The sequence below is a fragment of the Takifugu flavidus genome, chromosome 14, assembly GCF_003711565.1.
Source record: "Takifugu flavidus isolate HTHZ2018 chromosome 14, ASM371156v2, whole genome shotgun sequence".
In the NCBI taxonomy this organism is placed as follows: Eukaryota; Metazoa; Chordata; class Actinopteri; order Tetraodontiformes; family Tetraodontidae; genus Takifugu; species Takifugu flavidus.
This window is the reverse complement of record NC_079533.1, coordinates 7,693,795-7,716,624: the sequence shown is the minus strand read 5'-3', so window position 1 is coordinate 7,716,624 and position 22,830 is coordinate 7,693,795. Positions and strand designations below refer to the sequence as shown.

At 52.1% G+C, this 22,830-nt stretch overlaps 1 protein-coding gene across 5 annotated transcripts; it reads left to right on the top strand.

The window, feature by feature from the left end:
- The first annotated feature begins 6,497 nt into the window (after positions 1–6,497).
- cxxc5a (CXXC finger protein 5a) lies at positions 6,498–18,620 on the top strand. Of its 5 annotated transcripts, none has more exons than XM_057054729.1 (4): positions 6,500–6,688; positions 6,805–6,862; positions 11,809–12,797; positions 17,510–18,620. In XM_057054729.1, exons 3-4 carry the CDS (start codon positions 12,000–12,002, stop codon positions 17,552–17,554), a joined length of 843 nt encoding a protein of 280 aa, XP_056910709.1. In that variant the 5' UTR covers positions 6,500–6,688; positions 6,805–6,862; positions 11,809–11,999; the 3' UTR covers positions 17,555–18,620. The 5 variants fall into 5 exon arrangements, with proteins under 5 accessions (XP_056910713.1, XP_056910709.1, XP_056910711.1 ...); XM_057054731.1 differs by having other exon boundaries at positions 6,805–6,866; XM_057054733.1 differs by having other exon boundaries at positions 6,498–6,862; positions 17,513–18,620.
- Positions 18,621–22,830: the final 4,210 nt, after the last annotated feature.

The window sequence follows — 22,830 nt, the reverse complement described above, 5'->3', positions numbered from 1 at the left end:
GAACTCCCACGCAAATGTTTCACGGGACTGCCTGATGTTACCATCAGATGGAGGCTGAGGCAGAGTCGGGGTTGCCCCCCACGCACGCCCCGCGCGCATCCCCGGTATGCGTGATTCCAGGGATTTATTGGCTTACTGCGTGCACGGTTTGTGTTGTTCAGGATGCGGCCAGTTTGTGCTGCGGGAGCGACAGTGGATTATTGCAAATATCGAATGAATCCCCGTCACATTTCGCATGCGTCTTTACAGCTTTTACTAGATTATTATGCCTCGTGTCTCCCTCGAGCCGGATTCTTTTTCAAATGAAATGTGAATTCATATTATTAACGCGTTTATGAATGAAAAGAGTGACCCTCAAAATACTAAAAAAGCAAACATTACTGACGCTCTCCTCTTGTTTTACCTTCATCCACATAGAATTGGAATAAACACACCAGATATCGGCTGCGATGCCGCTGGTCGCCGACAGGGGGCGCTGTCTCGTGCCCTGATAACATGCTCATTATTGTCTTATCGGTTTTATTTCCTCCCCAAACTGTCTGATAGCCGATCTCGGAGTGTTTTTTTTCTAGCTTTGAAGCTGATATTGTTACAGCCCGTTTGACTGTTTTCTAATGCAGCCCTAAACTCTTCCAAGTTTACAAGAAGAAAAACAGATTGAATGAATTTGATTAACTTAAGTCTCAGGTCTTCAGTACATTAATGCAACGCAGCTGCCATCCCGCTGAACATTAATAAGTAATTTCAATAAAATTATCGTCTGTCTTTAGGGGTTACGATGACGTCACAGCCACAGAACGTCGTCTGTAAATTAATCCGCCGATCAGGCGACTTAACTTCACGATTAACTCCGTCACGAACCGACTGCTAATGTGTTTTTTGGTTGATTTTGTTTTTAATTCTTCACATCTCACCGCCCACTGAACTCACTAGGACTCAGGAAATCATCATTATATTCTGTTTCTTAACTTGGTAAATATTGCTGCCAGCGGTTCTGGCGTCTCGCCACTAGATGGTGCTGTAGTCCCGGATTTAAACCGCAGTCCCGCATCAGGAGGGACAGTATTTGTATTTATATCAGCAACCCCAAAGGGTGGCTTGGGGGGGAAGGGGGGGTGTCTCTCTGCACCACAGAAGGAGTGAAGGGAGGGAAAAGGACACCAGCAACCCTCCAACACTCCACTTTAATCGACAGCAGCGTTCAATATCCATCTGAGGTGCACAAGGTTTGTCCTTGAAGTTGCCAATAATGGCGGGAGCGACAAATTACAGAGTGGTGATGAAAGGGAAGAAGAAAATATACTGTTAATTTTGAAATTTTGAGAAAACTGGAATGAAATTAAGAATATTTACAAAAGGTTTTGGCACAAAATCTGACGTTGAGCTTCAGAACAGCTCCTGCTTTGGCTTGAAAAGATCCTTGAAGTGGCAAAGTGATGTGAGGAGAGCGAATGCACCAAACCACATTAATGTCTCACTTACAATATTTACATTATATATTACAGACGTAGAGACCTTTAATAACAATGCCAGTGCTGTCAAAATAAAGAAAACTAGCTAATTTATCACCTTAAACTGTTTCCCCCCTTCTTTAATCGCCTAATCAAGTGTTTTAATATCAAAAACTTACAGCTGGTTTCACTTTTTTAACAAGACGAACGAACGTTTGGGGAGTTTTGGAGACTTTGATGGCTTCCACCAACATCTGTGCGTTGAGCCAAACCCAGGAGACGTTTAGCTTAGTTTAGCACTGAAGGGGGAAAAGAGGCGCGGCGGCCGGATCTGCCGTGCGTTTGACGGCTAAATAAATGTGCGAGGCAGCTTGTTTTGCTTTAATATATGCTGGAATTGTTTTTCTCTCCACGGTGGCTTCCTGGACGCGGTAGAAAGGAAGGGCGAGTGGAACTCACGGGTAACCAACAGCTGGTAAAGCTTGATGACAGAGGGCGTCTGGCATTCTTCAGGAAGTGACATCACCTGACGACAGAGACCGGCCCGTGGGCGAAGGCGATGGCGTTGGTGCACGAACTGGCTCCGAGATGAAGGGGCTGCAGGTTTCGGCGCCATTTGCCAGATGTTCCTGCGACTGGGTGTTTTACTGTGATCATTTGGAGGGTTTACGAGGCCCCGACGCTGCTGCTGAGAGCCAGTGCCGCTGTCTCGCCCCACTTCCCATCAGCCCTCACGTGCCTCTCTTTCGGGAGGTCTTCGGGGGGCTTTCCTGCGTTGCTGGTCATGTGTGCAGCTGGAGATGGAGGCCTCGCTATGCTAATCCTCCTCTCCGGCTCAGGAAAGTCCCCTTCCTCCCTGCGCAGAAGGAAAACAACAAAGGGGCGAGTGTGGCTGCTGCCTGCGGGCGTCAGCGCTCCCACCAGAAGACGTCCGAGAGTCACAGCGCGACGCTTCCTCTCGTCCATCCATCCGTGCGCGACTCTTATTTCAAACCAGAGCCCCAATTTTAACCCAAGAAGGATACAAATAGACCTTTCCAGGATTCAAGGATTTCAAGGAGCAGGAATGTTTCCTGTTGTTATGACGACACGTGTCAATAACAACAGGATTTACTTGAACCTGTTTTTTTTTCACTGGTTGTGTCAAGAACCTCCAGAACCGCGTGGTGTCGCTTCATCACAGTGAAAGTGCACGTGGCTGTTAGCATAGATGCTATAGGTGTTGTACTGTGGTGCTGCTGGAAATCAGTGTCTGACTTTAGTGCCCCGACCTTGAGAGGTCGTGTTGGGGGTCAAACACGTCTTCACATCTTATATAAAATATCCTCTTCTAACCCGAATGGTCATAAAGAAACGCACTATTTCCGCCTTCTCCTTTGTTAAACCTCTGTTTACGTGGTCCCACGGTTCCATAATGACGTTTTCTGTTCATTTAAAGGGAATAAAACAAAAGTATCAAGACTCAGGTCATGAAGTTTAATTATAAACCAAATGAATTGTTCTTTTCTGAACTGATCCAATGGCAGCGTAACAGTAAATTGTAATAAATGAGCTTCATTCTGTAACTTCAGGTGAAGGTTTATGATGTTTTTACTGCAGGTTTATTATTTCCATTAATAAGGCCATTATCACATGTAACACTCCCAATGCTGCGCCTGCTTTAGCTCTAATAAAACAGATTATATAGACATTTTTAGATACTTTGTGATACATTTTCATGTCAACACAACAACTTGTTGGGTTTCACCACATTTGCTGGCTTTGAATCCCACCTGCTGCTGCGCTTTAATGATTAATGTCGTCGTCACATCGTATTTTTTACCTCCACGAACTGTCAAAATACTTCGGTGCACGTTTCCAAACTTTCCTACTGCTGTGAGTGCGTGAGCGCGCGTCGTGTTTATGAGAGCCACAGCATATTTGTTTGCAGGGAGGCTGGTTGGCTACCGACAGTTGGCTGAGCGCGCGCGCGCGCACACGCACGCACAGACACGCACTCTCTCTCTCCTCTCTCTCTCTCTCCGTGTCAGTCTCGGCCTCTCTCGCCCTCTCTCCCCGCGATATTTTTCCAGCTCTGGAGCCTCCGCCGCGCAGCCCGATCGATTGGCATTGATTGTCCCTGACGAGCTGCTCCACTTTCCAGCCAATGTCAGCCGGGCTGCGATCGGGAAGGAGAGAAATGAAGGAAAATCTCTGCCGCCCTGGTGGTGTCATTTCCACACACTTGGGCTGGCCGCCCGCCAGCAGACGGGCCGCCGGGAAGAGCCGGACTGGAGCCTGGGAGCGGAGCGGAGCGGAGGAGACGCGCTTCCTGTCGGAGGAGCCTCGGCTTCACTTTTGTTCCACCGAGCGCGTGAAAACAGCCGCTTAAAGGGACATTTCACCGGAACATCCCAAAATAGCTCGCAGCCCCCCCTCCCCACACACACACACACACACACCGCACACACGCACACATACACGCACGCACGCACACACGCTTTATGTCTTGAATTAGTATTAAGTGCCTCATTTTTATGTAACTTGACAGCTCATTCTATGCAAACCCGACCTGTACATGTTTTCCCTTTGTGTGTCTATTTCTAATGGATGTATAGATCATATAAAATGTAAAAACACGAACCTGATGAAGAACCCTGAACGGAACCCTGAACGGAACCCTGAACGGAACCCTGATAAAGAAATGAAAATGCTCTAAAAGACCTGACCAGTGTTGTTTGGTCCGGGGTCAGAGTTCTCTCCATCCTGATCAGAGACGCCATGTTCCTCTTTTATTTTGGTTCCTCTATTTTTTTTCCTCTTTAAGAATGTTCCTCTTTAATTAATTTACTCTTTAAGAACGTTCCTCTTTAAGAACGTTCCTCATTAATAACGTTCCTCATTAATAACGTTCCTCATTAATAACGTTCCTTTTTAAGAAGGTTCCTCTTAAAAAACGTTCCTCTTTAATTATTTTACTCTTTCGGAATGTTCCTTTTTAATAACATTCCTCTTTAAGAACGTTCCTCTTTAATAACATTTCTCTTTAGGAACATTCCTCTTTAATAACATTCCTCTTTTGGAACGTTCCTCTTTAATAATGTTCCTCGTTAGAAACGTTCCTCTTTAATAACGTTCCTCTTTAGGAATGTTCCTCTTTAATAACATTCCTCTTTAATAACATTCCTCTTTTGGAACGTTCCTCTTTAATAATGTTCCTCGTTAGAACGTTCCTCTTTAATAACGTTCCTCGTTAGGAACGTTCCTCTTTAATAACGTTCCTCTTTAATAACGTTCCTCGTTAGGAACGTTCCTCTTTAATAACGTTCCTCGTTAGGAACGTTCCTCTTTAATAACGTTCCTCTTTAATAACGTTCCTCGTTAGGAACGTTCCTCTTTAATAATGTTCCTCTTTAATAACGTTCTTCATTAGAAACGTTCCTCTTTAATAAGGTCTCCGTTACTTTCATCCCTGTTACACAAGGAGCTCCTGATGTGATACTCCTGATGTGATGCTCCTGATGTGATACTCCTGATGTGATGCTCCTGATGTGATACTCCTGATGTGATGCTCCTGATGTGATGCTCCTGATGTGATACTCCTGATGTGATGCTCCTGATGTGATACTCCTGATGTGATGCTCCTGATGTGATACTCCTGATGTGATGCTCCTGATGTGATATTCCTGATGTGATGCTCCTGATGTGATGCTCCTGATGTGATATTCCTGATGTGATACTCCTGATGTGATGCTCCTGATGTGATGCTCCTGATGTGATGCTCCTGATGTGATATTCCTGATGTGATATTCCTGATGTGATACTCCTGATGTGATGCTCTTGATGTGATGCTCCTGATGTGATGCTCCTGATGTGATGCTCCTGATGTCTTCGCTCTCTTCACACTGGGACTCTGGATCAAACACAGGATCCAGGATTGGAATTGACGAGAACCTGGTCCTGGAGCAGGAGAGCTGGTGGTTCCCAGGCGCTTTGGAGGCTCCTCGTGTTGGATTTGGTGGCATCTAGTGGTCAGAATGCAGAACCGCAGGCTCCTCACCAGCAGACACAGGAGGTCCACAGGAGCTTCCCGAGCTACGCCAGGTGTATTTTGGTCCTTTAGTTTCTATCAAGCTTGTGACTTTAGTCCAGACGGAATAAAACCAATAACAACATGTCATCATGTCAGACAGATGTTTTACACCTGTACACGAAGGGTTGGAGTCAGATCCCACCCCTGATGGAACATCCCATCAAGTCATAGAAACGTTTCTACACGTGTATCACGCTAATCACCACCGCTTATCTCGGTTTAATCAGCATTTTCCCTCTTCTCATAAACACCTCTCCCTCTCTCTCTCCCCCTCTCCCTCTCTCTCTCTCCCTCCCTCTCTCTCCCTCCCTCTGTCCCTCTCCCCCTCCCTCTCTCTCTCTCCCTCCCTCTCTCTCCCTCTCCCTCCCTCCCTCTGTCCCTCTCCCCCTCTGTCCCTCTCTCTCTCCCTCCCTCTCTCTCTCTCCCCCTCTCCCTCTCCCTCCCTCTCTCTCTCTATCCCTCCCTCTCTCTGTCCCTCTCTCTCCCTCCCTCTCCTCCCTCTCTCCCTCTCCCCCTCCCTCTGTCCCTCTCCCCCTCCCTCTCCTCCCTCCCTCTCCCTCCCTCCCTCTCTCCCTCTCCCCCTCTCTTTCCCTCCCTCTGTCCCTCTCCCTCCCTCTCTCCCTCCCTCTCCCCCCCTCTCCCTCTCTCTATCCCCCCCCTCTCTCCCTCCCTCCCTCTCTCTATCCCCCCCCTCTCTCCCTCTCCCTCCCTCTCTCTCTCTCCCTCCCTCTCCCCCTCCCTCTCTCTATCCCTCCTTCTCTCTGTCCCTCTCTCTCTCTATCCCTCCCTCCCTCTCTCTCCCTCTGTCCCTCTATCCCTCCCTCTCTCTCTCTCCTCCCTCTCCCTCTCCCCTCTCCTCCCTCTCTCCCTCCCTCTGTCCCTCTCTCCCTCCCTCTCCCTCCCTCCCTCCCTCTCCCTCTCTCCCTCCCTCTCTCTCCTGTCGCGCCGTCTCCTCTCCCGTCCCGAGAAATCCAGTTCGCTTTTTCCGCGAAGCCCCAAAAATCTATGAAATGTGTTTGCATGTTCCTCTCCGCGAGCGAGGATGTAGAGGTGGGATCGAGGACCGAGAGAGCTGGGGGAACCCACGCGTTCAGCCTCACAGAAAGTGCGCTTTTCCTGCGAACCACCGACGGCCGATCCGCTCTTCCCCGGCCCGCGCCTGCCGGTAACCAGCACACACTTTGTAGGATTGTGTTCTCGGAAACTAAGCTTTTTTCCTCGCTCTCTTGGCTGTGCCCCCCCCCACCACCACCACCGTTTTGTCACCGTTGTGCACGACAGTCTGAGACGGACCGCTCGGACTGTGGGAGCCCTCCCCTCTCTGCTCGGATCTGCTTTGGTAGGTGCGAATAAAACCGGCTCCATGTTTGCAAATATGTAGATATAGAACGGGGGGGTGGGCGGCGCGGGATGGGTGCGAGAGGGGGTGTCAGACTTTGTTGAAGTCTGCTGAAAGTTGGGATGTCATCCTCTGATATGATCATCAAGTTATGGCCGGGGGAGTCGGGGGCTCTCGTCCGTAAATGCGCGACCGCGGAGCAGAGGGGCGACCGCGCTCCCGGATCAGCGTGTCCGGACAAAAGGAAGCTATTTTCCTGGGCTTAATCTCGAAAAAGCTGCTTTTGTGTGATGCTTTACCAAGCAGATTCCGTTTAATCGTTCCCCGCTGGACATTTTCCGATGTCTTGGTTTGTTTTTTGGTTGTTTTTCCCCTCCGAAGCAGCGTTTGTGTGTGTCGAGCCACCGACACGGATGATCGGCACCCTGCGCCACCGACGCCCGGTGCTTTATTGTGAATCAGCTGTTAATGATGCGGATCAAACTTGACGCTTCCAGCCGGAGCAATCACCTCGTTCCATATGGCTCTTTCAGTCGCCGCCGAATTTAATTCAACTTCTCGGCAAACTTGAGAACGAGAACCGAGTCAAAATGGGGGAGGAATTCGTGTCACCTGCTCTCTTTTTTTTGCGGTTTGTCCCTTTCTCATTGCCGTGAGAAAGTTGCCAGGTGTGGGCTGCTTTGGTTCCCGCCGCTTCGAGCACGTTGCTGGATGATTCGGAGCCGAAGCCTTCGTGCGCGCTTGTTTATTCCCTGCAACTTCTGTGCGCGCCGCCTCATTAAGGAGCGGAGGACGCGGCGGGCTGTGGACAATAGGTGAAGCCTCAAGTCTAATTATTATCACCAGGCTATTTAACTTCTTCCGCGTTCGTGCGCGTCCTGCGCGTGCGCGCGCGTCTGCCGCCAGGGGGTTAGGAGGGCTGGAGAGTGCGCGTCGCTCGCGGAGACAGAGTCCGCAGACAGCGCGTCTGCCCGGGGAGAGGTGGAGGTGGAGGTGGAGGTGGCGCATCCGCATCATCGCCTTCCGCCTCTGGAGCTGCTGCTCAACACTTCGTGACGGGCCAAAACAAAGAAACCCGCAAAACCCCACAAAAACCACACTCTCTTATAGGAAATGAGATAATATTTTGGTTCCCACTGCCGTAAAAAAAAAAAAAAGAGAGGGAGAAAAAAAAGAAGCCGCGACCTGGCACCTGCACCGGCAGTGACGTCAGCGGAGGGAACTTATTCAAGACTTTGAGGAGCCCGAGGAGGAGGAGGTGACTGCGAGGATGTGAGCCAGATTTGGTCACTTAGCATATTAAAATGAACGCTAAATAATTCAGGGTTTCTTTTTTTTTTCTTTTTTTCTCTCCTCCTGAAGGGACGTGCAATTTCCCCCCGCGCGCTGACACTGATAAAGGATTATCGTCTCTTAAAGTTGATCTCATCACGTCGCCGGGCGTACTGCGAGGACCAATAAGTGCGTGATGAATATTTAAACACCCAGGATCGACCAACATTCCAGATTCTGCTAATCACGGCGTTTGGGTTTCTGGCGGCGAGCGGGCCGAACCCTCTTCCCCGCCACTTGCCCCCGTTTCCTCCGGCGCCCGGCGATCGAGCCGGTCCTAGCGTCCATCCGTCCTCGGGCTCCGGGAACGTACAGACGTTTGTGTTGTGGTGGAGAGTGCGGCGACTATAACGGGAGACACCTGAGAGGGCCGCGTGCTAAATGAGCCGTTCAGGCTCACACAAGTGTCATTGTGCCGACGGCGTCCTGCCAGGACCGTTCCGCCCGTCGGGAAGGACTCATCATTTAACCGGGAATCGGATGGAGCTCTCTTTACTCCCACCGTCTGCCCGGATGTTGTTCCGGCTGCTAGCCTCCGACATCATAGGCGCGTTAGCCTCCTAGCTCAGTACCCTCCCGTCCATCCGCTCCGTTGTGACGGGTTGCTAATTCTCTCCGGCACCAGCAGCTTGGTTCTGCCCTCGCACCATGGTTTCCAGGATATCTGAGGGGTTCTGGCGTGCGAGGGCGTGCGAGGGCGCAACGTGCGCTGACCTATTGAACTTATTTTCTGGTCTGTGTTATGACAAATAAATGTGCGGAGCGAAAAGCTTCTGGGTTTGAGCCCCGGCCGCCCGTGCGAGGCCGGCGTGTGTGACACCAGCATTTACACGGGAGCTTAGGCTATTTAATTAATCATTAGAAAGTAAACATGCGCAGGCAAAGCTCTCAGTGCTTTTCATTTATTAACACTTCCAAATCAATGCCGTTGCGAACGCGTCCGTAAAGTGCGCGGTGGATCCGGGGCCGTCTGTTCCGCGCTTTAATGTGGTTTCAGCGTTTGATATCAGGTGAACGTTCTTTGCTAGCGTGTCATTTAATCAATGGTGGAAAAACCAAACGACGCTTTCGAGTCGCATCAGCTAATGTGCCAAAAATCGACGCGACGCCGAGGTCTTCTGAAAGGAAACCGGAGGAGCCGGTGTAATTGGCCGTGACTGAAATCAGCTGTGATGCACCTCCTAATTGTCTATTCCACCTACTTTACCACTGCGCCAAGCTGCGCCGCAGATACACCTGCACTCGCACGCGCCAAAATGCCCCAAAAAAAGATTCTCACGCCTACTGGTGTGAGAATTTAGGCGTGCACGTGTGCTGCGCCCAGGCAGGCGGAAGTAAGGCGCTTTAGGCCGCGTCCACTGTGGCAGCGGCATTTTCTACCCGTACTGACGCTACATTTTAGGTTCCTGTGGACACACACTCCAGGTTCAGGGGCGGTTTAGCTAACGACAGGTCGTCTTCATCGCTCAAGCAGATGAAGCAGAAGCTCGAAAACTGATGGACGGATGCCGATTTAGTTTAACCAAACAGCCCATTATTGCATTATTGAGAGATTAGCGACGTTGGTGTGAAGGTCACTGTGCGTACATGCTGAGATGATGCTAGCTGCTAGCCACATGATGAGATCAGTACGGTGTTCAGGAGGGGCCAAACCTCCTTCACCGACCGGCTTTACTACAGCTATATGTTATTCCAGTCAGCTCGGAGCCATAATTTTAATGTGTGTTGATCTTTTGTCAGATACTATCACATGTCAATACTTACCTGACCCCCCCTTCAGCTAACGGAGCTTTCATTATCCGTATTACCCCACCTGCCTCTCGGGTCCGTAAACGTTCCGACAGCTACTCCGGGCGATTCTTTAGTCTAAGGAGACCGTTTGTTGGGGCCACAAACGCGCCGCCGATGTTCCTGGCTCACTATTTCTCTGGGTCCTTTCATGGCTGGAGGGCGCCGGTCCGTCACGTGGACGGCGTTTTTTACCTTTTTTTTGTCTCCTCCGTGGTGTGGGGACACATGAACCGTAACCGGGACACGTTGGACTCTGATATTTCCGCCTGTTTTTGTGCTGAGACAGCTGCAGGTGCCGTGAGTGCGGCTCTCGTGTGCCGTCGGCTCTAATTATAGTCCCCGACGAGTTCATTTGGAGACGTGAGGCGTGAGGCCTTAATGTGAACGGCAGCATTACCAGTGTTAACAGCGTTCCAAACTTAGGGTGGTTTACATCAACTACCCCCCACCCCCGGAGAAAATGATGCGCGAGCCTCTGCGTGTGTGTGTGTGTGTGTGTGTGTGTGTGTGTGTGTGTGTGCTCGCGCCAAATGTGTCACCACCGTCTCATCGTCACGCGCAGCAGGTGTTGCTGGGATTGACGCAAAGCAAGTCGGCGGCACTTTAAAGGATCGCGTCACGTCCGCACCACGACTGACCCCCCCGACCCCCCCCCCCCACCCCCCACCCCCCCCCCCCCCCCCCCGTTTGGGTAGCAACATTTCTTAAAAGATAAATCCTCCGATGCCGGCACGTCGGCAGTGGGGCTCATTTCCTGGCTGAATTAGCATGCAGCAGATCCGTTTCCCTCCGCTTTGATGGTGAACTTTCTCACCTCCAGGTCGACGTTCCAGATGATTCGACCGTTAATTCCGAGGAATACTCGCGCTGATTAAGCATTTACATGGTTGATGGGGAAAAAAAAAAAAACAAACAATAAACAACCCATAGAACCAAATCTGCTGCCCAATAGTAAATCCTTCACATTTCCATTTTTGACTTCGGAATTCACAAGTTGGACGCGGAGACGTTGTCAATATCGGTCAAAAAGTGCTCGGAGGCCACCGCGCACGCCGCGCTTTTAACGATTTCGCGGCTCGGCCGAGACGCCGTCGGTTTGAGGCGCGTTCAGGAAACCAGAGTCCTGCACCGGCGCTCCGGAGAGAAACCGAATCCACAGGGCTGAGGGGCTGCGGAGCTGGCTCTGGTTCACTGGCGCCACATCCCCCTGAGCTGGTGAGAATGTGGGGGCTGTTCTCTTGCCTTTGAAGCTTTACCTCCCACTAATTCTGGCCTTCCAATTTCCACACACTGCACAGACACCCCCCCTCTCCAGTCCCCCCCCTTCCCTTTGTTTCCCTTATAAGGACTGGCCCGGCCATTTCCTCAGCGTTTCTGTGGGAGGGTGGTGGGCTTGTTTGTGAACACGGACAGGTCAGGAGAATAACAGCTCGCTTTTTCTGCTCGCAGATCAACGCTCTCAGGAGCCTTTTGCTAAAAGTCGGCGTGCGTCACCGCGTCGCCGCCCGGCGCGGCGTCGGCTGTTAGCAGCCCGGTGAATCCGGTTTAGCGTCGCCTCGTCCGATCAAATGTTTCCGAATCACCGGCCCACAGATTCGGCCTTTCTCTTCGTGACAAGAACCCGTCAAATTCTACTAAACGCCTGAGTCAGAGAGAGAAACGTTACTTTTGCTGACTTGTCAGGTGACCTGGAGGAGCAGCACGCCCGACGGGCCACCTGGTTTTACTGGGCGTCCATAAACGTGCACGAATGAATCCCAACACATCAGAAATGTGAGATGTTTCTGTTTGGACGCTGACGTCTTTTCTCTCCCTGTGTGAAGCTTCCAGATGGCTCATGGAAGGACGTGGATGAGGCCGGAGCTATAGAGTGGGCACAAGGCTTTGGGGGCCCGGCTGGCTGATCGGAACGGATCTCACCGGGGAAAACCAGAACGGGCTGTGAAAAGGTCTCTGCTCCCCCTTCCTCGCTCCCCCCCTTTCCACCCTCACCCCGACCCAGGCGTTCTGGACCATGTCTAGTGGGCTGTCGGAGGGGGTCCGGACAGAAGACCAGGAGCGGAGTAAGCGCAAAGAGGGCTCTCCTGTGGTTGAGCGGCGGAACCGCAGCGGCATCATCAGCGCGCCGCTCAGCCGGAGCCTGAAGAACTCCCGCACCCTCTCCCAGTACACGGCCGTCTCCGCCGCCAACGCCAATGGACACACGAACAACGCCGAGGCTAAAAGCCACTCGGCCAAACAGCAGCCGCCCCCGCAGCCGCAGCCCGCCGTCTCGGCGGCGCTGGCGGCGACCAAGTTGGACCGAACCCTAGAACAGGTTCTAGAGGGACAGAACGGCCTGCTGCACTTCGCTCAGGCGGCGGCGTTATTAAAGCGGGCCGGCATGGAGCACATGCTCCTGCCCGGGGGCATGGGAGTCGGGGTCGGCGGCGGCGACGCCGGTTCGGGGGCCGGCGACTTGGAAGGTACGTCTGTCACGGACGCCGTAGGTGGTCCGGTTGACTTCCCATACGGAGTAGGTGGTGGTTTTCCCTTCAACCCGGGGCTTTTCATCATGACGCCCGCCGGAGTGTTTCTGGCGGACAGCGCGCTGCACATGGCCGGCCTGGCCGAGTACCCGGCGCAGAGCGAGCTGGCCTCCGCCATCAACTCCGGCAAGAAGAAGCGGAAGCGCTGCGGCATGTGCCCGCCGTGCCGACGGAGAATTAACTGCGAGCAGTGCAGCAGCTGCCGGAACCGCAAAACGGGCCACCAGATCTGCAAATTCCGCAAATGTGAGGAACTGAAGAAGAAGCCCTCCGCCGCTCTGGAGGTAGGAGAAGGGTGAAGGGTGTCCTCCTTAAACATTCCCAGAGATGCTAGCATGTTTACGTCGATGTGTTCGGCTAATGGCGTCGATATCTGCGTGATGCGGTCGGCGCTAGGAGGGTTTATAGGATGGAGCCGCATAAGCCGGGAAATGACAGGTGGTGAGGTCCAGGGCGGAGGGCGAGCGCGCCGTGGGGTCGCTCTAATCTGTTACCCACAATCACCCAGTCTTTCAGTTCCGCGGCTAATTCAGGAGCTTAAACTCAACGCCGTTCCCCGGGTTTTCAGCGTCACGTCGCCGCTCGGCCGAGCGTCGGCCGTCTGGCCGCCGCGCCCTCCTTCTGCTCGCCTGAGCATGTGTTCGGAAAAGTGCCGGAGAAACACGTGCGCAGGCAGAGTGGCGCTAATTGTCAATATATGCACATAGCGTGGTTGGGTTTTTTTTGCGTGGAATTGCACGTGCATGAGTGTGTTTGTGGCGGTGGGTGGGTGGGGGGTTGCATGTAACAAGGTCCATCTGGCCACAGAGCTGTCATCTGGAGCACCAGGTGTCAGCGTGGCTCATGTAACCCCCCCCCCCACACACACACACACACACACACTCTGCTGGCCCTCATTCCAGTGACAGTCCTAAACGCGTCTCCAGAACGTTCTCGCCTGTTACCTCGGACGCTCTCGGTGGCCTAACTAACACTGGCTGTGCTAACACAACCACCAATCATGGAATCAATTCCAGCAGTTGTCCCACCTCAAGGGAAAATAACACAGTGATCAATGCATGTGTGGCGCTTTATGTTACGTAATGCGGCGCGCACGCTGACTCGGAGCGAATGTGAACGGTGGTGAATCCTAATGGACTCAAACTGGATCGGCGCTTTAAACTAATGGCTTTACGTTCCCCTCCAGCGAATGATTGATGCTAACTGTTTATCCCCTCTTTTGCAGTCAGAAATGTTGCTGCCAAGTGGCTCAAAGTGAGTTCGTAAATGCCAAATTTGGCCAACGGTGACGGCGCAGGGCAGCTAGCGCTGGGTGTTGGTTGGACGTGAACATGATGAGGGTTTTTCAGATCTTTAGCAGTTCAAATAACCCGCTGACATACTTGTGTCTTCAGCTATTTAGCTTATTTAGCTAACAAATGTGCGATTTTATGTTGTTTTTCTTGACACACGTTTGAATTTTGGAAGCAAGTCCCTCCCATTTGCTCCTCTGAGGGATGCTATCTAACATTAAAGTGATGACTGGGAGAATGGTGAGTTAAAAAATGGCCCGCTTGTTATTTTACAACTTTCCTGTATCAGTGACCCCTTTTTGTCGGAGCCGGCTGCTGTTAAAAGAGTCTAGAGTGAGGTCATAATTTGTGCCACATCAAATTAACTGCAGGAAAAGTCTCTTTCTCACACACTGAAAGGCTGAATATCCGCCAGTGCTGTTTTGTTCAGTCGCAAATAAACGAGAGGCTTCGATTGTCTGATGATGATTCACCACGGCGGCGAAGCGCGTTAGCGCGCTAGCGCGGACGCTCGGCGCCTCCAACCAAGAGGAATTTCATTTTAATTTGGGATTTGCGATCGATGTCCTCACTATGGGGAGGCGTGAAATTCAAAGATACCTGATCCAAATGTGCTGTGGTATTCATGAACATCGACGCCAGACGCCACGCTGCTCAGAAAGTTCCACGCTGCTGCTGTTTTCATAAGAAACACGCTCACGTGCACCATCAAAAAAGAAACCCAGGCACACTAGACTCACCACAGGTGGATTCCCGATGCTGCAGAAACATTAGATCTGCAGCAGGTGTGAGATAAAAGCGCGTTGTGTCTTAGCTGACTGTAAGATTACAAGATTATGAAATGATTCCATCTCTTGGTTTGGGTTTATTTATTGGCATCCGAGCTATGGGTCGAACCAGGCCACCCCGAGAAACTCCAGATTGGAACGTCGTAAACAACAGCGTGAATATTTGATCCTTCTAATGGGTCACAACAGTGTGAGTCGCGGACTTTTTACCGGGGCGTCTCCGGACATCCGGGGACTTGAGCTGCACCCTAAGGATGATCCGTACGGACCCAATTATACCTGTTTCAACACTGTTGTATAGGGGCCCCGCTAGCATTGTAGCAGTTTTCACCTCTGTGTCGGTAGCGCTGTTGAAAATGCATGAATAGAACCAGGAAGTTCCCCTAACGACCACACGGGACAGCGAAGTCGCCCCGTGCGTTTGTCCTGTCGTCGGGCAGATGCGCGATGGATCGTCGCCTTATGCTAGAGCTCTGCGCTAGAACGGTTTAAATGTTCGGGACAATCTCTTTAACTTTCAGAGAAGTCGGTAACCGGAGCTGTTTCCGTCCCGGACCCGGTGAAATGCGATTACGCCAACGTTCCGGCATTCCGTGCCTCGTGTCTGTCCTGGAGTCTCGGCATTCCCCATTAGCATCAAGCGTTATCAAGTCACCGCTTTGTGTTCGTCGGGCGATTCGATCAGAGAACGCAGCCGCGCTGTCGGTGCGCGTGATGTCATCGGCGCCGGCTAAATGTCAGAGGACGAGATTCACGCAGGAAGTGCTGCGTCAGGACAGAGACCAGGGAGTCAGCAGGAAATCCCAAATGCCAGGACGGAGCGGATTACGTAACCTTGTCAGTTGTTTTTCATCTGCGGAGGAAGTTTGTCCTTAAAAGCTCCCGCCCCTGCGCCAGGACGTCCGTGGCGAGCTGCGTGTCACGCCCCCCCCCCCCGCGCGGCGTCGCTCCGTCAGGTGCGGCTCACGTGTGCGGGAGCTTCACGTCGGTACCGGAGCGCGGTCCAGCAGCGCCGTGCTTATTTTAAGGGTGTTGACGGTTTCTATTGGAAGCGCACGGCGGCTCAAAGAGGAGCGTAAAATTGGCAAGTGAGGGGGAGTTAGCACGCCGAGGCCTTCGCCACCTCCTCGCTCTCTGGCTGAAGATGTCTGGATTTATTCTGGGAATGCTACATTCGAGAGTGGGAAGGCAGATCCTTTCTGCTCTAATACCCTCCAGTCGTGTCAGTCTCAGCCGCGGAGCCGGGGTGGGGGGGCAGTTGCTGTTGTTTGTGTGTCGCTGTGCGTTCGCTGCGCGGGGTCGGGACGGACGGAAACAGCTGAGTCAGGAGCTGACGGGATCCTTTGGGATCAGAAACTTGTTAAAGAAACGCCGGCGCTGTTTAAAGACTACCGGCGTCCGTGGGGGGGGGGCAGGAGACGCTCATGCGGAGTGACAGGCATGTAGATGGACACCAAGATAGGTGGATGTGTAGGGGGGAGGGGCATGAAGGCAGCCACAACGTCACGCCAGCCTCTCATCAAAGGGGGTCGGAGGTCAGCTTTGGTCCACAACAGAAGCGCCGGTGTCATCACGTGCACGTGCTCACGCATCCAGGTGCGCTTTCTTCCTTTCGGATTTATTCCCAGCGGAGGTCAGGATGTTCGGGCGGGATGTTGCCGACAGCGACCCCAAACGCGTGCACGTGGTGGAGCCTTCAGGCTAAACTAGGAAATAATAAAAACCTCCCCCCCCCCCCCCCCCCCCCCGCTCGCCTCGTTTGGGAAGAACAAATCATTGATTTTATTGATTGGCCATTTCACACCCACAGATCCCTCCTGTTTGAACCTGCTGCCCCCCCCCACTGATTCCTCGCCTTTGATAATGGGAGAAAGCAGCATCCGCCGTTCCATGGAGCCCCCACGTCCCACACGCGTTACGTCAGGTCGGGAGGGGCGGCGGGGGGGGGGGGGCACGGAGAGGTACGGACGATTCATCCAGGTTATCCTGGAAACCCGCAAAAACCTGCATTTATTAATCAAACCGGGTCAAACAAGCGCGGAGCGCCGGGAGCAGCTCGGTGGCTCCGACTGTCAGATCATTCCCGACTGAAGTGAAAGCCGCGGCGCCACTTGTCAGTTCTCCGGAACGCCGTAATAGAAGGCGGGAAGCTGTAATTAAAGGTGTTTCCGAGTGGACCGAATGTGCACGAACTTTGCTGGTGTGGCTTCCGGTTCCAGACGGGCACGTTAGCGTCCCCTCAGACGTGGCTCCGTCCAGCGTTCCCGATTAAGACCCCTGGAAAACCGAGCCTGGACGAGGATTGCACGTTAGCAGCCTGGCGGTTTCGGCGCGATTCCGGAGGTGTATTGTGAGTGCGCGCGAATGTGCACGTGCACCGCGTGTGGAGGAGTGCGCCTGCACTTGAATACATATTGGCCGGGCGCGAGAGCGTGTGTGGGTGCACAAATGTTTGCCAAGCTCCTCGGCTCCAGGCGGATCTGGCTAACGGAAGAAGATTCCACGCTGCGGAAATGCAGCGGCCGCCGCTGATCCCTGCACCTGCGTGCGTGCGTGTGCGTGCGTGCGTGCGCACGGCGCGCTGATAGGCGCAAAGAGCGATGGGTAATGGAGAGGAAGCGGCTCGATCATGGGTGATGGTCGGAACAGCAGCGCCGGACGGCTAAATAATAAATGTGGCCTGTTGTGTTTTCCGAGAGGCCGGGATGGAATTCTGCTCTTAGGGCGGTTCGGAATCCACAAGAACTCTGAGGATATGGAAGGAATCAGGGTGTTTATCGCTGGTGTTTATCAGCGTGACCTTTGACCCCATCATTAAGCGTATGAACTGCTGTTGAACCTGCGTCTCCCTCCACATTAACAGTGACTTCTCCCCCCCCACCCACCCCCCCCGACCCTGTCTTCTTTTTCTCCAAGAAGGTGATGCTTCCTACAGGAGCGGCGTTCCGGTGGTTCCAGTAGGACTCTTCCTCCTCCTCTTCCTCCTCATCCCTCCCCACCACCCAAAGCTCAGCCATCAAGTGCAATGCCAACGCCTGGATTGTCTCCGGAAAACAGACACTGGTTATTAAAAAAAAAACAACAACAACAAACGAGCGACTAATAAAATTACTGGAAAAAACAAAACAAAACTGAACTTTCAGAAAAAAAGAGGAAAACCGCGTCGGGTCGAGCACCTGCTTATTTCTTGAACCAAAAATGAAGCGTAAAGAAAAACAGCTGTTTTCATTCCCTCTATGTTTTCGTACCTTTCGTCCTTTTTCCGACACCTTTTTTTTTTTCTTGGTTTCTTTTTTTTTTCTTAATTTTTTTTTTTTTTTTTTTTCCTCATCGCTTCAACACGGAATTGGTCGTTGCCAGGAACAGGAAGCCGGACTGAGGTTGGACAATCAACTAATTTCTGTGTTTGGTGTTAATGTTGTTCATTTGTGGAAAGATACAGTACTTGTGTAGAGAATGTAAATTTACAGCTATATTTCAAACCTAGCGGCTAACGGCAAGCGTCATTCTGTCACATGACTTAAAGCCTCGTCTGTTTTATGGTTCATTTCACGGTGGGGGGGTCGGTGGGGAGGGGGGGTCGGTTTCAGTGGGTGAAAATCTTCTGACGGTTTTAGGGACGATCTCCAGAGACTGTGGACCCGGGCTGAAGACCAGAACCATCACTGCTGTAATTTCCCCCCAATCGTCCCTCCTTCCGGATCTCCAAAAACAAACAAACAAACAAACAACAAAAGAAAGCGAGAGGAGTTGGTGGTGAGACTGGCAGCCTTACGTTACTGTGGCCCTACCGAGCACATGCCGGCACCGCCCGGGGCGGGGACGGCGCCCGCTCCGGGTCGACCCGACGGAACGCACTGACACAAGATGACCGATTATTTTGTGTATTTTTTTTTTTTTTTTTTTGGGTTATATTTTCATGATTTTTTGTTATGTTGCTGGGTAGCTACAGCTTTTAAGAATAACCAATCTTTGTATTTGTTTAGAAAATTGGACTGGTTTTGTGAATAAAAAAGGAATGCATGTATTTGTGTCGAAATTTACCTGCCTGACGTCTGCGTGTCTTCCTGCGGCGCTGCTTTTTTATCGGATGGCGACAGAAGTCATGTCATGTGACTCAGGCGGTGCTTTGGATCCACCAGGCGACGCCTTTTTTTTTTTTTTCTAACCCGGCTTTTTCGCACCCTAACGTCCCGAGTCCGCTAAAATTTGCCCAAAATGAATTCAAAACGCTGCAAACACGTGATAATTCTAGAACTTTGTATATAGATTTGCCAGAAGTTGGTCATGTGACCTCCGCGTTGCTGTTGTAGGACGGCCCCCGGCGCCCCGCAGGTGACGTGGTGCACGTCCAACATCCTTAAAAAGCTTTGCTGCTTGTTCTATGGGCCATATTTCATGGCTAGTCCTGCCAATTTGTCGTTGAGGTGGGCTTTCGCACCCTCCTATTATTGTGTCTTTCATTGTCTTGCGTCTTGTTTGAGGCAAATTGGTTTCCCCACAGGAGGAATCAATACAGATAATCCAATAGCTGATAGCATTAGCTCTCGGGAAGGCTGGTGGCGACCGGCCGCCGCCCTGCTGGGGGGAAAATATGTAGAAAAAAAACGTCTTGTTTTTATTTTCTTTTTGGGTCCTTGTGGATCTCCTTCCGCATTAGCAAGATCACAAAAATACGACCTTTATTTGCTGCCTCCGCCTGCCAGACGCCGACAAAGTTGACCCGAGTCTGGATAATGGCGGAAATGTAAATATGTGGTTTGAATTGCACCTTTAAGGGTGGTGGTGAAGTTAGGATAACGACACGGATTAGTGAGAGCAGGCCTGATTTAGAAACCCTTTTTATATTAAAAAAAAAATAATAAAAAATGGTCATCCTCGCGCGGCTGTTAGCGTAATTACTGATTCGGATGCCTCGGGTCGCTGACACCGCCGTGAATTTCCATTTCCTAAGTAATGATTCTCGGTGATTTCCACAGCTCCGTAGTCGCACTTTCATATCCAGGTGGAGACGTCGATGCAGATTTGTGCGGCAGCCGTGGAGCCGAATGTTTTTAATTAGCGGTGGAAGGCCCAGTATGGCGCGCTTGTGTACCCGTTCGTGATCAGCTTGGCGAGCGGAGGGTTGGAGAGTGGAGCTGTATCCCCTGCTTTCCCCCCTGGTGACAGTGCTGGGTTAGTGCCATCGCCATGGCAATTGGGGGAGCGAGTGTGTGTGTGTGTGTGTGTGTGTGAGAGCGGGATGGAGGGATGGGGGAGTGGCGGCGGCTGAGGCCTTTCATTATTAATGTGCACCGCGGCGTCCTTACCTCCTCTGAGCCCGCACAGCTCACTGCCTGACCTGCCATCCAAGGGAGAGGATGGGGGGTGGGGGGGAGTTGGGGGAAGAGGGGGGGGGGGGCAGGCGGAGATAAAGAAAAAGAAGTGAGCCATACAGAGAGAATGAGGAGGCTACGGTGTGCAGGCGTACGTGTACGAATCCACTCACGTAGTCTTATTTCCCATTCACGCCTCCAAGAGGAAAATTAGTGTTTATGTGTGTATGTGTGTGTGTGTGTGGGGGGGGGGGGGGGGGGTAGTTGGTAGTTGGTCTGGGGGGGAAAGGGGGGGGGGGGTAGTTGGTAGTTGGTCTGGGGGAGGAGGGGGGGGGGGGTAGTTGGTAGTTGCTCCCGGGTGTGGCTGCAGGTGCCCACTGAGGTGTAGCAGCGCTGAGGTTCAGGTGGGCGGGGGGGGAGAGGGAGGGGGTCCACGTTGTGTTGCTGCAATGGGGGGGGGGGGGGCAGCCTGGTGGCAGGCCTGTCACACTGGGAAAAATCCTGGAATCTTATCGCCGCCTCACAGACGCTGAGCAGCACTGATCTACTCACCCTCATTGCCAGCAGACATGCCCTTCCCCCATCCCAGTGCCCCCGCGCAGGCTGGCCCCTCCTCAGATCGCTCGCCACCTTCCCCGAGCGGGGAGATAGCGGGAGCCGATGCGGTCTGATTGCTGAGGAGGGCGAGGAATGCGGCTCGTGAAGTGCGCGCGGCGCGGCGCGGCGCGGCGCGATGCGGGGCGGCGCGGGGCCCCGGAGATCCGGTCGGGCGCGTTAACGCGAAAATCAGAAACTAAACTTTTTAACTTTCGTATCAAGTGCGGAGGAAAACACCGAGCGCTACCCCTCATTAGCATCGGCCCGGAGAACTCGCCACATTATCCGCAGCAGGAAATAGCTCGGAAAAGCACGTTTCATTAAGGCGGGCTGCGTTATTTGCTGCGTCATCGCCAGAAACGGGCGCGAAAAGCTTCGTCTATAATAGCGGGATCGGTTGAAGAATAATATAAATCTATTCTTTTTGATAGATCTCGCAACTTTTCTGCGAACGGATCATTATTTACTCACGCAGACCCCGGAACTGGCAGGAACATCAGATAAGGAGGGATTTCAGCTAAAAAAAACAAAAACAAACAAGGCCCATAAATCTATAAGTTGTCTACGATAAATCAAAAACAAGGATTCTGCGCTCACATGTGCTGTAATCTGTCCCATCCAGAGCAACATCAGACAACATTTATCATAGATTATTGGAGATGCTTATTTTGATTTTCCATCCGGGCCTTCACGCAGCTGGCGTTAGCTAAAGATGCTAACAACAACAGTAGCTGATGACTTGTAATAAACTCCGCTCCCTGCCGCTAAAAGCTAATCCGGCGACGCCATCAGCTGTAAAAGTGCGTCTTGCTGTCATCCATCACAGACGGCCACCTATGATGATAATATAATCTAAAATGTATAATATAATATAACGTCAGTGGCGCAATTAAACAGCGTAAACTGATCAAGGTTCGAGATTTACTCATGCATTAAATCATACAGCATAAACGCTTCCATAAAACACAGAGACGTGCATAATCTCCCGCTCTCATTCGCGCGCACACACACACACGCACACACACACACACATGCACAAGGACACATGGGAACAGATTAAGTCCAAATCAATGGCTGTGGCTGGACTGGGAGAGAGATTTCACCCAGGGTTCTCGTTAAGGTCTGACACATGCGGCAGAGGCTGGAGGGAGTGTTATTACCAGGGTGATGGTTGATAAGACACTCGTTTCTCCACGGTGCGTCCCGCGGGAAAATGCATCGTGCAGCCATGGAAACCATAAGGCTAGGTGTTATGCTATAATTGGGCCAGCGTTTTGAACGGTGCAGCTGTACTGCCAGGTACGCCGCTGTCTTCAAATGAGAAATTATAGCGGAGCCGCAGCGGGGGGAAAGCAGCAGCTGAATTTCAGGGACCAGATTTTCTTCCGCGCTTCTCCTTCCTCGATTCGCTTTTTCGTCAGAATATCCTGAGAATGTGTCAATAAAGAGCGGTTATCAACCGAATAAAGACACACACACAAAAAAAAAAAAAACACCCCACAAACAAACAAAATTTAGAAGAAGTCAACCCAAGAGGAGACGCTTGGGAGCCCATCAATGGCGCCTCTTCGTCACGCCGCAGGGTCACGTTTGAATGTGCAGCGCGGCTCAAAACCGCAGCAGTAAGATGGAGGCAGGAGGAGGGAGGAGGAAGGAGAAGGAGGGAGAAGGAAGGAGAAGGAGGGAGGAGGAAGGAGGAAGATAGCGACGGGCCAATCCCTGCTCACTCTCTGTAACTTGCTTGATTACGATCAATTTCCCTGGTATCGATGGCCTCCCCGGCCCCGAGCTACACGCTCTCGCTCCCGCACTTTGCTCGCTACGTGCTCTGCGTATTGTGACGGGCGCCGCAGCCGGGCCCGACATCTCGGACCCCTGGACCCCTCGGACCCCTGGACCCCCCCGCCTGCGTTTCCATGACCCCGGCCTTGAGAAACAGCCGGGGAGCCGCCTGTTAGACGCCGATCGGAAATCACAACCTTCTCCAAGTGTTATTTTATGTTTAACTCCCTTTGTGATCAATTTTGCACTTGTCAATTATTCCATAAGGCGTTCTCGTGTGTGTGTGTGTGTGTGTGTGTGTGTGTGTGTGTGTGTTGTGTGTGTGTGTGTGTGTGTGTGTGTGTGTGTGTGCCCCACGTTCAGCAGGCAGCTGTGGATTTCTCTTGTTTCTGCTGGACTAAAGACAGGCTGGATGGTGTAAATACAGCAGCATTTACTCACTTCTGCTTAACTATTGACCAACGGAGTGGGGGTGGGGGGGTGGGGGTAGGGGTAGGGGGGGTGGGGGTGTGTGTGGGGGGTGGGGGCAGGAGTTTAAAATGC